Genomic DNA, 21,122 nt, shown 5'->3' on the forward strand with positions numbered 1-21,122 from the left:
ACTCTTTGTTCTGTTTCAGTTTTCCGCTCTTGTACTTCATCTTAAAGGCTCTGGTACAGCGAGATAAACAGAGTAAAACAGAACTGATCATTGCACCCGTATGAGAGTATAGTTCATACCCATATTAGCCTAGAAAATTAAAAACTTTTCATTTTATGTAGGTTTTAATACATGATTTAACTACAGAAGCATCAAGTTAATATGAACTTTTTTGAGCAAGATGCTAATGGTCTAAACCGATTAAATGATTTATGCAAAGCTAAGCTAAAAATGCTTCTGAGACTCAGAGATTGTCTGAATGGACTCAAAAATTGTCAAACTCGACTGTTTAACTCTAGGAGAGTTGTAAAACTAGCATATTTTCAAAAAAAAAAAAAGTGTAGTGTTCCTTTAAAATCGTTTTTCAAATGTATCCAAATGTGTTTCTTTGGGATATTTGGATGCATTCATTTAGATTTATGCTTTCAAATGTATATTTCAGTGCCTAAAACACAGTTATCAAATAAACAGAAAATTCACATGGATAAAAAGTTTTACTGTTTTTGGCTTTAAAAAAACAGTGTGTCACATAAACAGTGCCTAACAACTCTCTGTTCTGTTTTAGTTTTCTGCCTTGTGTCCTTTATCTAGAAGGCTCTGGTGAGGTGAGTAAAGCAGAGTAATGAAACTGAGTAAAAGAGAAAGACTCTGCTGTTTACCTTCCTCTTGGCCCTGAGCTGGCCCTGATAGTTGTCTGAGGAGTCACCAGGAATCTCTCCTCCCCAAAGGGTCAATCCGACAATAGTGTAGTTGATACCCATGACCACCAGCGGCAGAACATACACCAGCATCGCCACAATGATATGATACCTGTATTGAGAGAGAGACTAACATCAATCCACTGTCCAGTTAGACAAAAAGGGGATCCTGAAGCCTGCATCACTCACACACTGGTATGGCCCTTTGTTTTATGAATGTTGCTTGTCAGACTCTATTTATTTAAAAGGAGATCTTGCAAAGAGTTCAGTGCAGCCCAAACTGTCTGAAACTGTCAGATCACTGAGGCTGCATTTACAACTGTGGCTCAAATCCCACAGGGTGATTACAGTACTATTCAATTTCAATATTTCAGTCTTCAATCGAGAATCTTACAGTCCTGCAGTGAACATTAAGAAGTAATGCAGCCTAAACTTGACAGATTTTCAAATGCATACGCAGAAGGAAGTGCTTGTCAATGTCAAAAAACAAATGCTGCAGCTACTACTGCTACTACTACTACTACTAGTAGTAATACTAACAACAATCATAATAATAACAATAAGAAGAATAACAACAACAGCAACAACAACAACAACAAAGTTCTAATAATAAAATACTTGTTGCTAATAATAATTTAATAATAGTATTACTACCTACAAATAATAATAATAATAATAATAATAATAATAATAATAATAATAATAATAATAAAATAATAATAATAATAAAACAATACATTGTTTGTTATTCATTCTAGCAGTACCTCATAATAATAACAATAATAACAATAAAAATTATTATTATTATAAATATTATTATTATTATTATTATTATAATAAATAAAATAAAATAACAATAGAATTGTTAATAATAATAATAATAATAATAATGATGATGATAAAGATAGGTTTAAATATAATAATTTGATATATATAAACACTATATATATCAGAAAAAACAAATTATTATTTATAAACACTAAAAAATAATATTTTAATAATAATAATAATAATAATAATAATTATTATTATTATTATTATTATTATTATTATTATTATTATTATTATTATTATTGTTATTATTATTATTATCATTATTATTATTATTATTATTTAAAGATCAAAATATATTTAGGCTCAAATTGATTCACAAATAAACTAGCGGAAAAGGAAAAAAAATTGCTTGCATATTTAAATAGCACTCACATGAAAGGGTCTTCTGAAGGTCTCGGCCAGGCAACATAGCAGAGAGTTCGTTTGGGCAGTTTTTTGATGGTTGAAAAGAAACACAGCGGGAAGGCCAAAACCACAGCGAGCACCCAGATACACACAATGATCACTTTGGTGGCCGTCGCCGAGAGTCGTGGTTTCAGAGGATGGATGATGGCCATGTACCTGTACAACACACACACACACACACACACACACACACACACACACACACACACAGTCTGTTCAAATACAGCTCCATAAAAACATCACCGGATAAAACATCAAAGTCAGAGTGCAGTCGGGCAGTTTTCAATTTGCAGGTTGTGTAATGATCTAATAGCTGATTGATAATGGGTCACATCAAAGAAGACATTCTTATCTTGTGCTACGGCAGGTGTGAGAAAAAATATGTCTGTATAATTCAACCTGACAAAAGCAAATGCAACACTGTATAACAACAGAACTGGCGATACAAGCAAATTGCATGATTCTAATTCTTTTTTTAAGGCTACAATCAATGTTTAAATTTGAGGAGACCAATCACTTTTCACACAATGATGCTACATTCATGGGTAGGCAAGGATAAAAATGTCTGAATATAATGTAAAAACATAAGGCTCTGACTTCAGCTTTGTGGATTTATGCTACCTAAAAACATACCTGTATGAAAAAAACTGTACACAGGCTGAATAAAATTGCTAATTCTCTTTCTACCAATAGGTGGTGCTTATGAAACAGCAGGAATAATGGCATTTTCTTGATTGCTTCTGAAATTAAAGCAGCTGTTCTGGAATTTATATGCATCATACAGATATAATCAAAAGAGAAAACACTATCTAAACCTTCTTATAGATTCAGTTCACACACAAGTTATATAGTAGAACAATCACTGTTAGCACTTAAGATGACTAGTAGATCAGGTTAGTAACCTACCTGATCTTTCCAATTTCCTTTGTATTCCAGGCAGCCTAGAAGAGCTTGACTAAAACTATTAATTCTGTCCTTTCTAGCACTTTAGACAGTTGCTTCATTTCATTAGGGCAGATTAGGGAAAATAGAATGTAGATGGAAGAAATCAAAACTAGAGGTTTTTTTGTCTGGCCTGAAAAGAAAATATACTTAACTATAGAAAAGCTTTAAAGTCAGCCCGATCTGCTTATTTTTCAACATTAATAGAAGAAAATAAACACAATCCTAGGGTTATTCTGTTTAACACAGTGGCCAATTTAACTACAAATAAAGCATCAACATCAGCATTTCGCAACACAGCAATAATGACTCTATGAATTTAGCAAGATTAGTGATATGAGTTCAGTATTTAGGATTTTTTTTTCACAGGATTTTACGCATCAGAAAACAGTGACCCGCTCTGTCTGTCACAGGACTCGAATCTCGTTTCGGTCAGTGAGTTTTTCCAATTACAACCAAATAATCCACACACAAGATCAAATCAACAGATAAACAACCTTTCTGAATCAAGCCCCGTGTGGCCTAGAAATTTAGAAGTCAAAGTCATAAATATCCTGCAAATTTTCCTACTTTTTAAGTGAAGTTTATTTAAAAACTAATTTTGAGAGGAGAACGTGATTATTATTAAAAACGGCAGGTCCCGCATTAACTAATGCATGATTAACTAATTTGGGGGTTCTCGAGAACTACCTGAGCTCAAACTCCCCTCACAAGGATCTTATGAGCTCTGGGCTCTCTCCTAGCATATGCCAAACTTGCTGCATAATCAACTGCTAAGTGTGAACTTTTGAAACAGTAAAATGCCAGGTGATCACCTTAACATGAAGTAAAGAGAGTATTGTCAATTATGGTCACTCATATTTAAAATTTGTTTTTGCTTTTAACCCATTCACACACACATATTCAAGTAAGAAGTGAGAGCACATTTACTGCAAAAGTATGACTGTATGAATGCAGTGGGCAGCTATTGCTTCTAACGCCTGGGGAGCAATTAAGGGTTCGGTGCCTTGCTCAAGGGCACCTTAGCTGGGTATTGAAGTTCATTCACTACCCCATTATCAATTCCTGCCAGGACCATGAGGCGAACCAGCAACCTTTTGATTACAAGTCTAAATCCCCAACCATTAGGCCGCAACTGGCTCTAAAACATGAGCAATAATAATGACCCAAACACAAAAGTTTTTATTTGCTGTTGAAAACATAATGGAATTGGAAAAGTATGACATGAATGAAGGTCAACTTTAGCAACGTCTGCTAAAGTCTCATCTTTTATGTGGCTTCTCAGTCATTCTCGTTTCACACAAATATTTCAAAAGTGCACTGTACTTAAAAGAAACAAGTTATGTAAAGTTAATATTTCATTGTCTTAAGAATTATGAACTTAAACTGACTGAGAAGCAGATTTCCAGTTCCCCACTTGCTTTGTGTCAGACTTTATAATGCAATTTACTGTTAGTTCTGAAATTAAGTCTTATTCCAGTCCAATCAAACGTACTGAGACATGCATATGTTATGTATTGTCGGAAACATGGCTACAGTTCAGAAATGAAGTGTTGTTCCCAACCCAGGCTCATTTTGAAAGCATAGTCCTATGGATGTTTCTGGAGATCACGAAATACGTCCCGGGAGGTACGTATTTTTGACGTTTTTGTTTTCACCAATTCAAAATAGGCCACTGTGTGCGCTTTTTTGTATCTTAAATGTCTCTCGCGAGTGGCGTTCGCACCCGCGATTTTCTCGTGTAAACCCACCAGAGGTCGCTGTCAACCCACCGTCTGTCTGACTGACTGAATTATTGACTGGGCGACCGGCAAATCGACTGACCCACCCTCCTCCTTCCCTAAATCCAACCAATTTAACCGATTGACCCACCCACTCACTTGCTTCCCTAAACCCAACCAATGGTTCACAAATGCCGTCCAGAAAAAGAAAAGCCCTCGGCTGATTTTTACCAAGGTTTCGGATTTTACCAAATTCCTAAACTGTTATTCACTTGTTCATTTTATTTTTTCTATTCTGTTTTTGACTAACCTGATTTCTGAAACCGCATGTCAACTCCTCTCTGTGTCTTACAGTAAGTTAGGGTAGTTGGGCGAGTTATTGATGGTTTATTCTGTAGACTATCTGAAAACATAGCTTAAAGGGGCTAACAATTTTCACCTTTAAATTGATTAAAAAAAATTTAAAACTGCTTTTATTCTAGCCGAAATAAATCAAATAGGGCTTTCTTCAGAAGAAAAAATATTACCAGACATACTGTGAAAATGTCCTTGCTCTGTTAAACATCATTTAAGAAATATTTAAAAAAAGAAAAATCATTTTTAAAAAATCAAAGGGGGGCTAATAATTCTGACTTCAACTGTATGTCTTGCTCCACATGTCATAAACATACTGCCATAAAAAATAATTAATTAAAATTTTTTAAAAAGTTAAGTTCTACTGACTTAACAAACAAGTTTTGATGCAACAAGTTTCCACAGATGTTTTACAATAATATGATCTTATGAGGTTTAACACTTCTGGCTGGTCAGTCGAACCCTAAAATTTTTTTTTTTTTACTTTAAATCCAAGCTTTTATATGGTCAAACTAACCAATCACATGCCATTAATCATGTCTGAAAAATGACCGACGTGTGTCCTCTGTGGTTTGTTAACATACCCCCAATCATTCAAGAGTGATAATAGGCTGTTTGCTTGGTTAACGACTCACTCTTGTAAGCTGTGAATGGATTATTAGACAGTCAATTATACTCTTGGGCAGAGAAGGTTATTTCGGGATATGGACAGCGGATGTTAAAGCACTTATGTAGGCTTTTTGGAGAAACAACAGAAGGTTTTATTGTGAATTATTGATTAGAGTCATGAATATAAATATCAGTGTGTGCCTAATAAACATTCACAAATGCAGATTAATTAATGTGCTGCAATTAAATACAGCTAATTATGTCATGCTGTGATGAGTTTCCACAATCATGTGAGTTGGAACGTGTTGTGAATACTGTACAACTGGATCTCCTGCTGGTTTTTTCAAATTTATTTGGTTAAAGCATGAATTAAATTATTGATCAAGAGACATACAGGTGATATGTTGAATAAATTACTATTTAACAAAATAAAAAAAAACATAGATAAAATCATTATTAAAGATAAACATACACTGTAAAAACATTTCATTATTTTAAGGGTTTTTCAGCAGCTGGGGTGGCTGAAAAAAAAACATTAAAAAAAACGGCCGTTAAATTACAGAAATTTATTGTAAAATAACAGAACTAAATTACATAAATTTCCTTATATAAAAATTTTCGTTAAATTTCTGCAATTTAACGTGTTATTTTACAATAAATTTCACCCCAGCAGCCGAAAAAAAAGTAAAATAACAGATTTTTTCTACAGTGTAGATAAAAAAATTGTAAAAAAAAATGGTAACAAGGTTCCTATTATAATTAAAAATGGTAACAGTTTCAGTTACTTGCGTATTAGCGACACAAGGGAGAGTGTTATGTTGCCACTTGGTTCATGCAGCTGCTTTTGTCCCAGAGCCAACCAAAGTCACGAACCGCAGTTAAAGTTTACACATTTGACTACATTACAAATTCTGTGGATGGATAAGTATTGTTAAATTCAATGAAAACATATGGAGGAACACTTTCATATGTCGAGATGTACATAATATGTGTGTGTGCTGGCGCTCAATGGTGCTCTTCTTCAAGTGAACGCGCATCACGCAGCTGAAGCAGAGCTTGAAGGTAAACAAACTGCGGTTTATCTTAAGCTTTTTGTTTTTTTACACAGTTGGCATTAAAAAAGTAACATAAAAACTTTTTTCTGATTAACAACTAGCAGCTAAATTGATATTTTCAAAGCCTTATGAACAGCGCAGGTGTGAATGCGTCTGAATGTTCTGGTTGGTGCTTTCATGAACACGTTCTTTCGGCAATTTTCACATAGTTCATAAAGCGCAGCATTTTGGCAAATTACCAGTAATTTTACAACTTCTCTTTATGGAATATTGCCAGAACAAATTTACTAGTATATTTAAAAATGGCTTGTTCACACATGATCCCTGGAAAGGTTTGTATGTGTGAAAAGGGCCAATGTCATTAAGGGGCATGTCTTTCCCCCTCTGATGACATGTGCAAAGTAAGAAAGTCATATCAAAGTGTTTCTGCAGACTGTTTTTATCAAGTATGATTATAAAAAATTACATGAATACATTTTAACCAATAGATGCTGGTTATATTCACATATTGTTGCCACACAACTGTGTGTTAACCTCTTATAAAATAGTTTTTTGCATAATAAGTCCCCTTAAAAGCATTTATTAATCTCATAGTTGCAAAGCAGTGGCGCAGTAGGTAGTGCTGTCACCTCACAGCAAGAAGGTTACTGGGTCGCTGATTCGAACCTCGGCTCAGTTGGCGTTTCTGTGTGGAGTTTGCATGTTCTCCCTGCGTTCGTGTGGGTTTCCTCCGGGTGCTCCGGTTTCCCTCACAGTCTAAAGACATGCGGTACAGGTGAATTGGGTAGGCTAAATTGTCCGTAGTGTATGAGTGTGCGTATATGTGTGTGTGTGGATGTTTCCCAGAGATGGGTTGCGGCTGGAAGGTCCTCCGCTGCATAAAAACGTGCTGGATAAGTTGGCAGTTCATTCCGCTGTGGCGCCCCAGATTAATAAAGGGACTAAGCCGACAAGAAAATGAATGAATGAATAATCTTATAGTTAGGATTAATTTCAACATTAGCAAACACAATTTTTGTTGTTACTGATTAGCAACATAATGAACAGCGTAATGTCTATTAATTACTGACATTAACAATGACTAATAAATACTATGACAAATGGGTTGCTTATTGAGTAATTTCACTTTAAAGTTAGCAATTATAATTGTTTGTTAATTGATTGAAAAAGTATAATAGTAATTATGTTTATCAATAAATACGGAACGTTTGGTTTTAAACTAGCAAGCCATTGCTGAACATCTGATTGTAAGTATTAAATCATTTTATTTATAAAAAGCATTTACCTCAGCAAATCTGGCCAAAGGTCTAAACAAATTCAGAAGACATCACAAAACAAAACGTGGATGAGATCAGTTAAGTTGCTTGAGAGTAAAGATATGGTGTTAACATAATGTAATTGAATGAACAAGGGAGCTGTAGTGGGTCTAAAGATGTAACATGACTGGTTTTCTTTGCCCTGGTAAACAGCATTCTACCTTGCGACAACATTTTGTACCATTTGCAAACACGCAATGGATGACTGAAGAAGAGCCAAATACAAGGAGTCACAATAATCAATGCAAAAAGCAATAAACACATGGATGACCTTCTCAGAGTCATGAAAACAGAAAAATGATTTTCAATTGATTTTCAAAACTGTTCCTGCAAAACTGAATTCATTTGCTTAGCAAAAATCAAGCAAAATTCAGAGACAAGAATGACAACAAAATTCCTGATCTGTGAAGAGACTGAGGAGAAACAGTCTATACAGCATCTGAAGTTAAACGAGTGCAAGTAAACAAAATATATCTTTTGTTTGCAGTAAAAAAAGATCAATAAATGTTTTTGTTCTGTATTTAACAAAATATATTAATTAATAAATGCTTTCATTCATTTATTAAATCTAAATAATTTAATGATTTTATATTATTTAAAAAATATTTTTCACTTATATTTAAGTTAACCAAGATTCAGTTTGATGAGACAAAATGTTAAGGAAATAAATACATAAATAAATAAATAAATAAATAAATAAATAAATAAATAAATAAATAAATAATAATAATAATAATAATAATAATAAATAGTAATAATAAATAATAGTAATATTAATCATAGTAATAAAATAAAATTAAATAAAAATTTAATAAAGTTCAATTAAATTCAATAATAAATTAATAAATAAATAAATTAATTAATTAATTAAATATATAAATAAAATACAATATTTAAATTAAAATCTTGTCATTTGAACAAAAGATGACATGTTTTCTATAATTAATTTTCAATCACAACAAACAAACACATCAGATATTTTGACCCACTTTCAAATTCTGAAAAACATGAATGTTAAATATTCAAATTTTATTTTTTTGCAAACCCATGCCCATTAAAGCTTTTAAATCCAGAAAATCCAATTACAAGTTTAGCATTTTTTCCCAGTTTCAAGCCCTATTCTGACTCTATTCCCAGAAAACCTTCAGCTATTGTACAATAAGTCAGCTAAATAACACCACATTCAAGTGCAATGCCTTGCAAGACAAAACGTCTGAACTGAGTCTGAACCTAATGGCCTCCAGCATTTGTCAAAAAAATGTTACACATAATACCTCCATTAAACTTTCATAAACCAACAAATGCACCAAAATGGGAATTTTGTCAGCCGTTCCTTCTCTCTGACAGTAAAATCAAACATTTAATGCGCTGAAAATAGTTTACCGGGCAGCACAAATCTCACACTTTCCTCCAAAACGTGACTGTGCAAAACACACACTGACCCACTGCAAATTCCTACAGACTTCACGATCGCTCTCTACATAAGAGTAGCGACTGCCTACCAGCAAAACAACAGTAGCTGCAAATGTGGCCAGTGAAATATCTAGCCTGGAGCCATGAGCGCTATGTGACATTTTGAGCACAGGAAATAACTGTGAAGAACACTCGGACTGAATCTGGTTTTCTCTTGTCTGATATAATTCCCCTCCTGCCGTAACTACATTTGGGTTGCTAATGTACACTGCTCACAAAAAAACAACACCATCTTTTCAAATAATATAAGGTTATTTCACACATTTTGTGGTTGTTTTTTTATTCCCTGGGGTCCAGTGATAGTACAAAAAATGTTTTGGGATGAAAATGTAACAGTTATGACTAGATTTTTTACTTCATCATGAAATGTGACAATGAGTGACAAAACTTCAATCTGCATGGGTACATTTGTAGAAATCTATTTATTTTTTATATAATTTTTCTCATTTAATAGATGCATCTTGGTCAAGAATTGTCTTATCCTAACAAACCATACATCAATGGAAAGTTTATTTATTCTGCTCGTATTTACACATTTACATTTAGTCATTTAACTGACACTTTTGTCCAATGCGACTTACACTTGAGGAAGCATTCAGCAATTTAACAAAAAGACGCAATACCCACAAGAAGTGCTAATTATAGTTTCTGGCTGTGTTCTACTCCCAGTTATCCCCCTAAGCCCTATTCATTTAGAGCGTTTCAACATTTAAATTTAGAATGATTTAAAGAAAAAAGTATTAAAGTCATCTCTAGGTATAATTTACTTTCAAAGTAAGTTCACTTTTCTGAATGAATTAACTGTATTAAACTTGTAATGCAAAGCAATTCAGCTCATCAATGGCCAACTTGTTTATCAGCAGATTAATCTCATACATATGAAAAACAAGGGACAAATTCATATTAATAAGCATTATATCTGAAGGACCTGACATTTAGCTAAAAGTCAGCTTTGACAGAAACAAAAGCTTCAGGCCACGAGCTTCAGGTATCAGTCTTAATATGATCAAAAGTTATGCTGTTTCTGTTATTTTCCCTATAGTGCAAAGTGACAACTCAAATTCTGACATGATTTCCACTGACAGGACGCATAAAAAAGTCATATGTTTTGACATTAGAGTGATGTCTGTTAAAAACAGCACAACTATCCAGTTGTGGGAGTAGAAGCTCAATAATAAAATGAAAGACCTGTTGCCGGTGCCAAGACTGTTACGTTGATTGTACTATATACATTTGCTAAAGCCATCTGTTCACAATAAAGGGGTAGTTCACCCTTAAATTAAGATTTACTCACTATTTGCTCTCCCTCCAAACCTTTATGAGTTTATTCCATTTTTTTAAACACAAACAAAAATATCTTGAAGAAACTTGGAAATCGTTTGACATCATTGACATCCATAAAAAAATAAATTATACTGTGGAAATCAATATTTACCAGATTTTACAATTTTTCTAATTATCAACTTTTGTGTTCAAAAGAAAATAGAAACTCAAACTGATTTGTGATAACGAAAGAAAACATTTTAAAAAGCATATGTTTAATAGCAGGATGTCAACTGTATGACGACTGAAATCACCAAACAGCCTTAAACAATCACTAAATGGAATGAATGAAGAATGGAAAGAATGGCCAAATGAAAGAAGGACTGAACAAGAAACGGAAAGAAGGATTGAACTAATTAAGAATAAACAAAGGACCTAATGAAGGAAGGAACAAAATATTAATGAACAAACAAATGAATGAAGGGACTCAAGGGAGGAACAAATGAATGAAAGAAAGATTCAGGGAATGATTGAACAAACAAAGAAGGAATGACCGAATGAAGGAATGTACGAACAAAGGGCCTAATGAAGGAAGGAACCAAATATAAATGAACAAACAAATGAATGAATGAACGAATGAAGGGAGGAACAAACGAATTAAGGATTTAAGGAAGGACTGAACAAACAAGGAAGGAAGGACCCAATAAATGAATGAACAAAGGACCTAATGAAGAAAGGAACAAAATATAAATGAACAAACAAATGAATTAAGAGAGGAACAAATGAATGAAGGATTCAAGGAAGGACTGAACAAACAAGGAAGGAAGGACCTAATGAATTAATGAACAAAGGACCTAATGAAGTAAGGAACAAAATATGAATGAACGAACTAATGAATGAGCAAATGAATGAAGAGAGGAACAAATGAATGAAGGACAGATTCAAGGAAGAACTAAACAAACTAAGGAAGGAACGAACGGACGAATGAATAAACAAAGAACCTAATGAAGGAAGGAACAAAAATATGAACAAATGAATGAGTGAACGAATGAAGAGAGGAACAAATGAATGAAGGAGAGATTCAAGGAAGGAATGAACAAACTAAGAAAGGAAGGAATGATCAAATGAACGAATGAATGAATGAATGAATGAATGAATGAATGAATGAATGAATGAATGAATGAATGAATGAATGAATGAATGAATGAATGAATAAACTAACAAAGAACCTAATAAAGGAAGGAACAAAAATATAAACAAACGAACAAATGAATGAGCGAACGAATAAAGGGAGGAGGAACAAATGAATGAAGGAAGGATTCAAGGAAGGACTGAACAAACAAGGAAGGACGGACCGAATGAATGAATGAACAAAGGACCTAATGAAGGAAGGGACAAAATATAAATGAACAAACGAATGAATAAGCGAACAAATGAAGAGAGGAACAAATGAATGAATTAAGGATTAAAGGAAGGACTGAACAAAGGAAGAAAGGAACGAACGAATGAACATATGAATGAACAAAGAACCTAATGAAGGAAGAAACAAAAATATGAACAAACGAACAAATGAATGAGTGAACGAATGGGAGGAATGAAGGAAGGAATGAACAAATGAATGAATAAAGGAAGGACAGAACAAACAAACAAACAATGAAAGGAATGTTGGAAGGAACGAACAAATATAGGAGTCAATCAATAAATGCACTACAGAATGTTACATTAATACATTCATTAAATCGTTTTCTTTTAGTCTAGTCCCTTTATTAAGCTGGGGTCACCACAGTAGAATGAACCACCAATTTATTTAGCATATGTTTTACACTTCCAGCTGCAACCCATCACTTGGAAACATCCATACACACACACACACTACGGACAATTTAGCTTACTTATACCACCTATAATTCACCTATACCACATGTTTTTGGACTTGTGGTAGAAACCGAAGCAACCCCACACGAACATGGGGTGAGCATGCAAACTCCACACAGAAATGCCAACTGACCCAGCCGGGGCTCGAACCAGCGACCTTCTTGCAGTAAGGCAATTGTGCTACCCACTGGGCCACCGTGCTGCCCTACGTTTACACATCCCTACACAAACTGCATGTAAACGCATCCACTTTTCACAGCATGATACCCACCACTCACTACTCTTGAGTAGTTTTAAAATGGCTACTTTTAACTCATACTATGAGTAATATTTACAACAGATACTTTTACTCTACTTGCACCACATTTTTGGGCAAGTCATGGTACTTTTACTTGAGTATGATTTTTCAGAATTGTTTTCACCACTACTTGTCCGAATAACAAATACTTTGATTTGTTGTGATTGAATATCAGGGTTTTTCCGCTCAATCTTGATTTCTAATTCTTTCTAAAGTTAAAACATTGATATAATAAACACAAACATGTCTGAAAACATGAAAACTAAAGAGGTTTCATAATTTTCAAGCATGTGTGAGTTTCAAGAGTGTGGATACAAATAATTTATAGTTTCATATTTCTTTGTTCATATAATTTGCTGTCCTTCAAGGGACTGCAGGTCTTTTCATCAATAAAGCTGCTAAGAACACTTGTACCTTCATCATGTTTGTAATGCTCATAGTTCATGGTGTATGCTGCTTCAGTAAGAAATGAATGGGCATTAATAAACTCTAATCATTACACAACTCCATACAGCGTTCAATACGGAGAGCTTAAACGCACTTCAAGTAAAGAAAACGCAAATAAAAGAACAATCCGAGAAAGCATCATCGATTCTCACAACACACTACAAAAAATGCTTTTCTTACTTAGATTTTTTGTCTTGTTTCTAGTCCAAATAATTAAAAGTTCTTAAATCAAGAAGCATTTTCAATGGGGTAAGCAAAATAATCTTATCACAAATCGAAAATTTATTATTTATTAAAATATTATATATATTAAAATTATTTTGCTAACCCAATTGGCAGATTATTTTGCTTGATTTGAGGAAAAACTCACTTCATTTTGGCATATTATTTCTTAAAACAAGACCATTTGTTTTGCTTCTCTAGAAAATGCTTCTTGATTTAAGAATTTGTAGATATTTAGACTAGAAACAAGATACAAATGTAGGTAAGAAAAGCATTTTTTGCAGTGCAAATACCGAAATGCACCGCAAATAGCTCAGACCACATTGAAAATGTGTGAACTCATCTGCTTCCTGTTTAGAGTCAGTGAAGTTTTTGGAGATAAAAACGAATCTTTTATCTCAGATATCAGAAAATACTGCTTTAATACCACTTTTTGTGCAACCTATTTGCAGCATGCTTCTGTATTTGCATGGTTTGTCAAAGTTTTGTCTATTTGTTAGTGTTTTCTTTACAACTAAATAAAAATAAGTAAAATAACACGTCATGATTTTGTAAATACATTTTAAAGGAGCTATTGACATGATCTTGACATTGACCCAGATTTAGGTTAAAACCCAAGCAATCCAAACATTCAAATAAACCCCCCAAAAATCATTTGTTATGTGTAATAACAATGGATTGGCACAAGGAGAAAAGCACTGAACTATTGAAATGTATTTATTGAGAGATTTCAGCTGCTGTCTGGGCTTTCCATGCCTTTTTACACCTCCCGATCTTCATGTGTTCAAAACTTTTCCCTGTGCCATTTCATTAAATTATACATAACTTATACAAATCTGTTTTGTTTTCTTTGCATGTATGGATTACTTTGGTTATTACTGATATCTAGTTAAAAAGTCAATAGCACCTTTAGAAATATGCAACACAGGCTCATTGTGAATATGTACCCCTGTCTACATTTCTGGAGAGTGTGAATTATGTAGCCCGAGATACATCTGGCTGCATTTCTAACGCAATCTCACGGCAATTCTTAACTTTTTGATTTAGTGGCTAAATTGTATGAATTCGTATGATCTAATTTTTACAATTTAGTATGATTTGCTCATCCCCCAATGATGCTTGGGGTTAGGGGTGGGGTTGGGTGCCACGCCTCCTTTTTAAAATCGTACATTTTTGCACGACTGAACAAGAATTCGTATGAATTAACCACTAAACCATTAAAATGTAAAATATTTACGTTTTATCATGAGATCAGGCTGGCATTTCATTTAAGACTTATGCTACAAGGCAATATAACGCCGCCGATGGCTTGGTTTGCCCAATGGCTCAACACATTCACTGACAGACTTGGGACGCAGACCAGAGTTGACCACGGCGATGGGGTTCAAGTCCGAAACAAAGAACGGTTCCGTATAAAACAAAAGCTAAATTAAATAAATAAGCAACAGGCTAAAATTTGGAGAAAAGATGCGGCCATGACGGCTTTTCTTTTTCTAGACTACTTTTAAAAACACTATCAGTTGGTTTTATGGAAGCAGGTGGGTGGGTGGTATCAGCCGGTCAGTCATTCAATCGACAGCAAGCTGGCCAAGTGTGCTGGAGTTTATATTGCGCCCTCTGGTGGATTTATGCGCGCAAAACTTGAGATCATCAAAAAGTGTACAGAGCAGCCTCTAATGGATTTGCAACAAAAACTGCAAGCAGACGTACCTACAGTCATGTATTTCGTCATCTGCATTTCCTCAGAAATGTAGACCTGGATATGTATCCATAATGAGCCTGACTTGGAAATATGTTTTCTGATAAAAATGATTACTTGTTCATTACTTACCAACTTAATGCATGTGTTTCCTTAACTTGCAGCAAGGTTGGGCTCCTCAGCCACCATAATAGAACTCATTCATTTTTCACAAAGTGCAGAACTCGCATAAGCATCATGCATGACATCCAAAACAATTTAACTAAGCCGAAACACAAATATATTGACATTTGCACACTGCGCCAAGCTAATCGTCCATATCTGGGAAGGTTAATGATGAAGTTTAAAAGTCCATTCGATATGCATTATTTTCGCATTATTTAGTTATGAGATTATTGTCTGCGATGTCTTATCAGGGGAGAAATAAAGACATATCAGCAGGGTGCAGAGAGGAGAGGGATAATTAAATGACACAGCATGGCTTATGTGGTGAGAGGCTGGAAATTGGATTTTTCGCCCTACAAATAAATAAATAAATAAATAAAAACATATACCTATGCAGATTATGCTAAACAAGACTTTCTCAAAAGTTCTAAAGCATCGCTTGTAGCAAAATGACATGACTCCGACATCACTGCGACTCATATTCAGTATTCAGCTTCTGTCCTGCAGATCAACTGCACTCCTTTCCATTAGTTTAGATTGTTCCTTTAAACATCTCGAGTTCAAACAAGGGCATCTGACTAGAGGCAAGGACGAATTCAAATCAATGAGCGCTAGCCATAAAAGTGCTAGTACGTAGAGCTACATAAAAGTTGTTTGTCTCTTTCAGTTGAGTGTGTATTCTGTTCAGGAAGGGAAGAATTCATTCACAGTTGAACTGGTGTGCATCCAACGCATTATCTAATACTTTGGGGTCAAATTAATCTTATGGTGCACAGTAAAAGGTTTTGAACCATGAAGAAAAATCAATGCAATACACAATATTTAATGGGGTTAATCACTAGGTCAGCTTGATAATGCGAAATTGTATGTTTAATGCAAACAATTGTGTCCACCGTTTCCTAAACATGCCTACTGTGTGTTTTGCTGTGACCTAAAGGGCATATGTTCCTACTAAAGGAAACATTTTTGGCTTTTTTTTTTTTTTAAGAATCCAGATGTACAGTGCTCAGCAAATATAAGTACACCCCTCAAAAATCTATCTTTTAAATTCATATTTTATAGTAGATTCCACATTTTTTTATTACCTGTAATTTTAAGCGACAGCTGTCTTTGTGAGAATGATATAAAAATGTTATGAAATTAATGTTTTGATTTCAAAGATATAAACATATCATACATGCACAAATATGCTAAATATATTACAATATATTGCGAAAATGAAATAAGCCCGAATTATTTAGAAATTTGTCATGCATAGATTGAGCTGTGTAGTATTTACCTTTAAATTTCCCTTTTAGATTTTGTATTGGAAATGGGATATTTTGCACCAATCTGTTGCATCTGAGTGTAAAAATGTCATATGTTGTGACACAAATGTTATCTGATATAAAATGAAAATGGATAATCTTATGGTGACTTCACCATAAACGTTTACAATAAGATTGAACCTTTTTTTTTGTTTTCGTGCATATGAGACTTTGTGTAAATCACGTCACAACAAATGTGACATGCTGAGATATATTCTCATATCAGTATGGTCACACTTAACTCAACAGTCACACCACATGACAGAAATTTAAGTAGAGGTCTGTAAACATCATCTAAAGCTATGGGATGCTGTAATAATGGATTGTCAGAGGAACAGCAAAAATGTATATCTTTTTAACAAATGCCCATTCTCATGACATCATGGACAGTTAAAATACAAATATCGAATTAAATATTAATATGACCGGATCACTGTGTCATGAACAGTGAGAACCAAGCAACATCTCCTGGTTCTTTGAGAACTAGACCAAAAAAGTTATTTGCACTTTTGTCTATGGTTTTTAAACAAAACCGCAACTATTTTATTTATGTTTATTTCTGATTGCTGACAAGAATAGTTTTTATTTCTTGTATTTGTTTTTATACTTTGTTTCAGCTGATGTTAAACACTGTGGTTTATTAATAAATAATATTTTGAAAGGGAAAATGATGGTGTGGTATTGATTTAGTATCTGTATCGTGATATTTAACTTATGTTTCATATGGAAATCAAAATTTTGGTATCGTGCAACACTAGAACGCTATACAATATTATATTTGTGCATATACATTAGATTAGTCGGTACTGAAGATAAAGCTTATCTGACAAAATAACTTACGATAATGCTTCAAAAACTAGTACACCCAAAATTATATGTTATAGAAAAATATTAAATACAAATTTTAAAAAGAGGAAAAAAAATGTAGTTGAAATTTTGTAGGTTGTAAATTTTTATTTTAATATATATATATTTGTTGAATAAATCTGTCTTATTTAAATGAACCAAAATATATTGCCTATATTCAGTGAAAAAATGATAAAAATATTCATTTTCAAAATGTAGTGTGCTCAATTATGCAAGCACTACAACTTTGGAGCAAGTATTATTTTTCAATATTTTTGCTTCTCTTGAATTTTTTTTTGTATTTAATATTTTTCCATAACATATAAATTTGTGTGTACTAGTTTTTGGACAGTTATCGTAAGTTATTTTGTTAGATAAGCTCCAGTTTTGGCTTCTGAACTAACTAATCTAATTTTTATATGCACAGATATAATATTGTAGAGCTTCCTATTAAAATATTAATTTTAAAGAAAAATTTGTGAAGGGTGTACTTATATATGCTGAGCACTGTATGTTTGCAACCATAAAATAATGTTGCAGTTGATTTAAAACATAGCCTAAAAATAACCTTTACAGAACATGTCCCTTTTATCTTATTGTTGTAGCAGCAATAAAACAACATTACCAGAACATTTCAAAATAGTTATTTAAAAACAAAACAATGCAGGACATTATGGCAGCATGACATCATGGCCTGCTAATACAGAGTAATTGATTTATTCTATAATTTTCCTTTTAATTTTTTTAATGGCTAAAGTGCAAAAAGAAAAGCACTGATTATTTTTGGTATAACCCAGAAGTTGCTGCAGACTTTTATTATGCTAACTTTTCCAAATGAAATGGAGTATTGAGTAGGGACTGGGTTTCATGTTTGTGTTCCTCCTCTCATCTTTTACTTGTGGCAAACTAAATGTTGAATGGGCGTGGCTAAGCACATTTTGGCCAAGCCCTCAAACTGATGTCATCAGAGAAGGCCTGCCATTTCAGAGCAGAAGAAAATGATTAGGTTTTGATTAACGAAAACAAAAAGAATTGTTCACATTAAGACTACCATTATGCATGTGCAAAATTTCCTGCAGACTTCAATGAAATATATAATTCATGCTAGGCATGTTGAAGAGTACGGGAAAAACGTGGATAATTAGAGGATCATGTGATCAAAATAATTACCAGATTACACCTTGTAGAGCTCCGATTTAAGCGAGCTGTAAATGGAGCCTTTGAGCTTTCAATTAAAAAAATTACACAACAAATTATACTTGTGAATGTGGATTTGATTGCACTGTGTGATGTCCATGAATAGAATGAATGCATATCTGCACCTGCAAAAGACGCCCCTGAAGGTGCTGTAAATAAGTGAGAGCTCCCTGACCCGCAGCCATTGTGTTCGCTTCAAATCATGCGAGTGGGAATCACTGTCTGAGACACTTTTCAGGAAAGAAAACTGAAGTACAAAGCATATCAGCTTACATGAATAACTTTTTTAATCAAGCTTAACTGAATCTTACAAACACATATCTATATGCACAGATTCAAAGAATTTGTGTGCATACTGGTCTTTAAAACAAACAAAAGTATCTCTTCAATGCAATGTTTTAAATTTCAGAATAATAAATTATATTATTATTAATAATAATATTATTATTTTTTGGCTTAAATTCAGATATAATCTGTCCACAAACTGTAAAAAGGACAAAATGATGATTATTATAACAAAACAACAACAACAATAACATAATCAACTAAATTAATTAAGAGACAGAAGTTTATGACAAAATATTTGTTTAACTTTTAGTTAATAAAGATTTGAATTAATTTATTACTTTTAAGATGATTAATAGATTACCATAAAACATTATATTAAATATTTCATTATTTTTTAAAAATGTTGTCATTTGAAAAAAAAAAAACAGTGAGGGATGCGATGAACCATTTAATAATAATAATAATAATAATAATAATAATAATAATAATAATAATAATAATAATACTTTTATGAAACATGGGACAAGAAAGCTAAAAACCCTGTTGAGAAAAAACAGCATATGTATGTTTAGGTGTGTTTAGGGTATGTTTTAATGTTGATTGGGTTCTTGCTGGTTTATATTGGCTCATTGTTGGTTCTTTGCTGCCAATATGCTGCTCATGACCAGCAAAGGACCAGCAAGATCAAGCATCAAAACATGCATACGACCATATACTGTTTAAGTAGGGAAATACATGATATTTGTACAAAAATAAATAAATAAATAAATAAATAAATAAATAAATAAATGTTTTTTAATGTTGGCTATATATTTTTCTTTGATGATTGAACTACATTTTACAGTCAACTAAATGTTCTTGCATAAAATTATTAACATTTACAGACAAACAAGAGAAAAGTTCAAGCCTTCTCTGAACGCTTTCCTGCAGTGAATGAATGAAACTGCGTGAATGAGAACACGACACTCATTGAGATCTGCTGTTGAGCTCCACGTATACTCTACCTGTCGACTGCGATTGCGCTCATGGAGTAAATGCTGGCAAACACGGAGGTGACGGGGAAAAAGTTGTGAAATTTGCAGTAGGCTTCTCCGAAATACCAATCTCCGTGTGTGGCGTAAACGAAATTGATCAAAGTGTTGAAGGCGGCCATGGAGGCGTCCGAAAACGCCAGGTTGAGCAGAAAGTAGTTGGTGACGGTTCGCATCCGCTTATGAGCCAGAATGATCCACATGACGATCAGATTCCCGAACACCGCGATCGCCAGGATGGAGCTGTACGCCACCGACCACAGCGCCACGCGCCACGGCGGCTGCACGAACTGGTTCGTAAAGTTCCCCGTTAGGTTAGATCCGTTCTGTGACTGTGCCATGCCAGAAATGTCCAGAAATATTTAGATATAAATTACTTCAAGTGCACTGGTTACCGTGCGCGGGGCGCACTGCTCCAAACGCGCGTGACAGAGTCCTCTGCTCAAGCGGAAAACGGCAACATGTCACTTAAAAAGCGATCGATTTGGTGCGAATAGACGGCAAATTCTCTACTCTTCTGTATCGATAAGTAAATCTCTTATGAGTTGTTATAGACGCGCGATTGTCTCTTGACTCCTGTTGAACGCGTGCAGGCTCGAGCGCAACAGTGTAGTCTGATGCACTGGCAGCACTGCCATGCGCTCTGTGTGACAACTGGACTAACAAGTGCTACTGGGAGAGAAAGTGATCGATTTATTCACGGTGTAGAGTTAAAGTACAGACAATGACAAATTGCACTCGATCCCGAATTGAATCAATGACTGAAATACATTTACGAAACAGGCCAATGGCCAGTGGCTTAAGGGAAAAAAGGTCAGATTGCTGTGTCCTAGAAACACATTTTATAGTAATAAGTTAATTATGGATGTTTTATCAATGATTAAAAGATCATTAAATGGATAGTTCACCCAAAAATGAAAATATGTCATAGGTTACTCAGGCCCCGTTTACACTAATGCGTTTTAGTTTGAAAACGCATAAGTTTTGCTACGGTTACGCCATCCGTCCACACTACGCCGGAGTTCTCGAGCGCCGAAA

At 33.9% G+C, this 21,122-nt stretch overlaps 1 protein-coding gene across 1 annotated transcript in view; it reads right to left on the reverse strand.

The window, feature by feature from the left end:
• The window catches only part of tacr3a (tachykinin receptor 3a), a 60,759-nt gene extending 40,304 nt beyond the window's left edge, over positions 1-20,455 (reverse strand). The window contains exons 1-3 of the mRNA NM_001256638.1: positions 20,058-20,455; positions 1,944-2,132; positions 699-849 (exon numbers count right to left, since the gene is read on the reverse strand). Of these exons, the coding sequence (NP_001243567.1) occupies positions 699-849; positions 1,944-2,132; positions 20,058-20,425 (708 nt within the window). The 5' untranslated portion in view covers positions 20,426-20,455. The remainder of the gene's footprint in view (positions 1-698; positions 850-1,943; positions 2,133-20,057) is intronic.
• Positions 20,456-21,122: the final 667 nt, after the last annotated feature.

The sequence above is a fragment of the Danio rerio genome, chromosome 1, assembly GCF_049306965.1.
Source record: "Danio rerio strain Tuebingen ecotype United States chromosome 1, GRCz12tu, whole genome shotgun sequence".
NCBI lineage: Eukaryota > Metazoa > Chordata > Actinopteri > Cypriniformes > Danionidae > Danio > Danio rerio.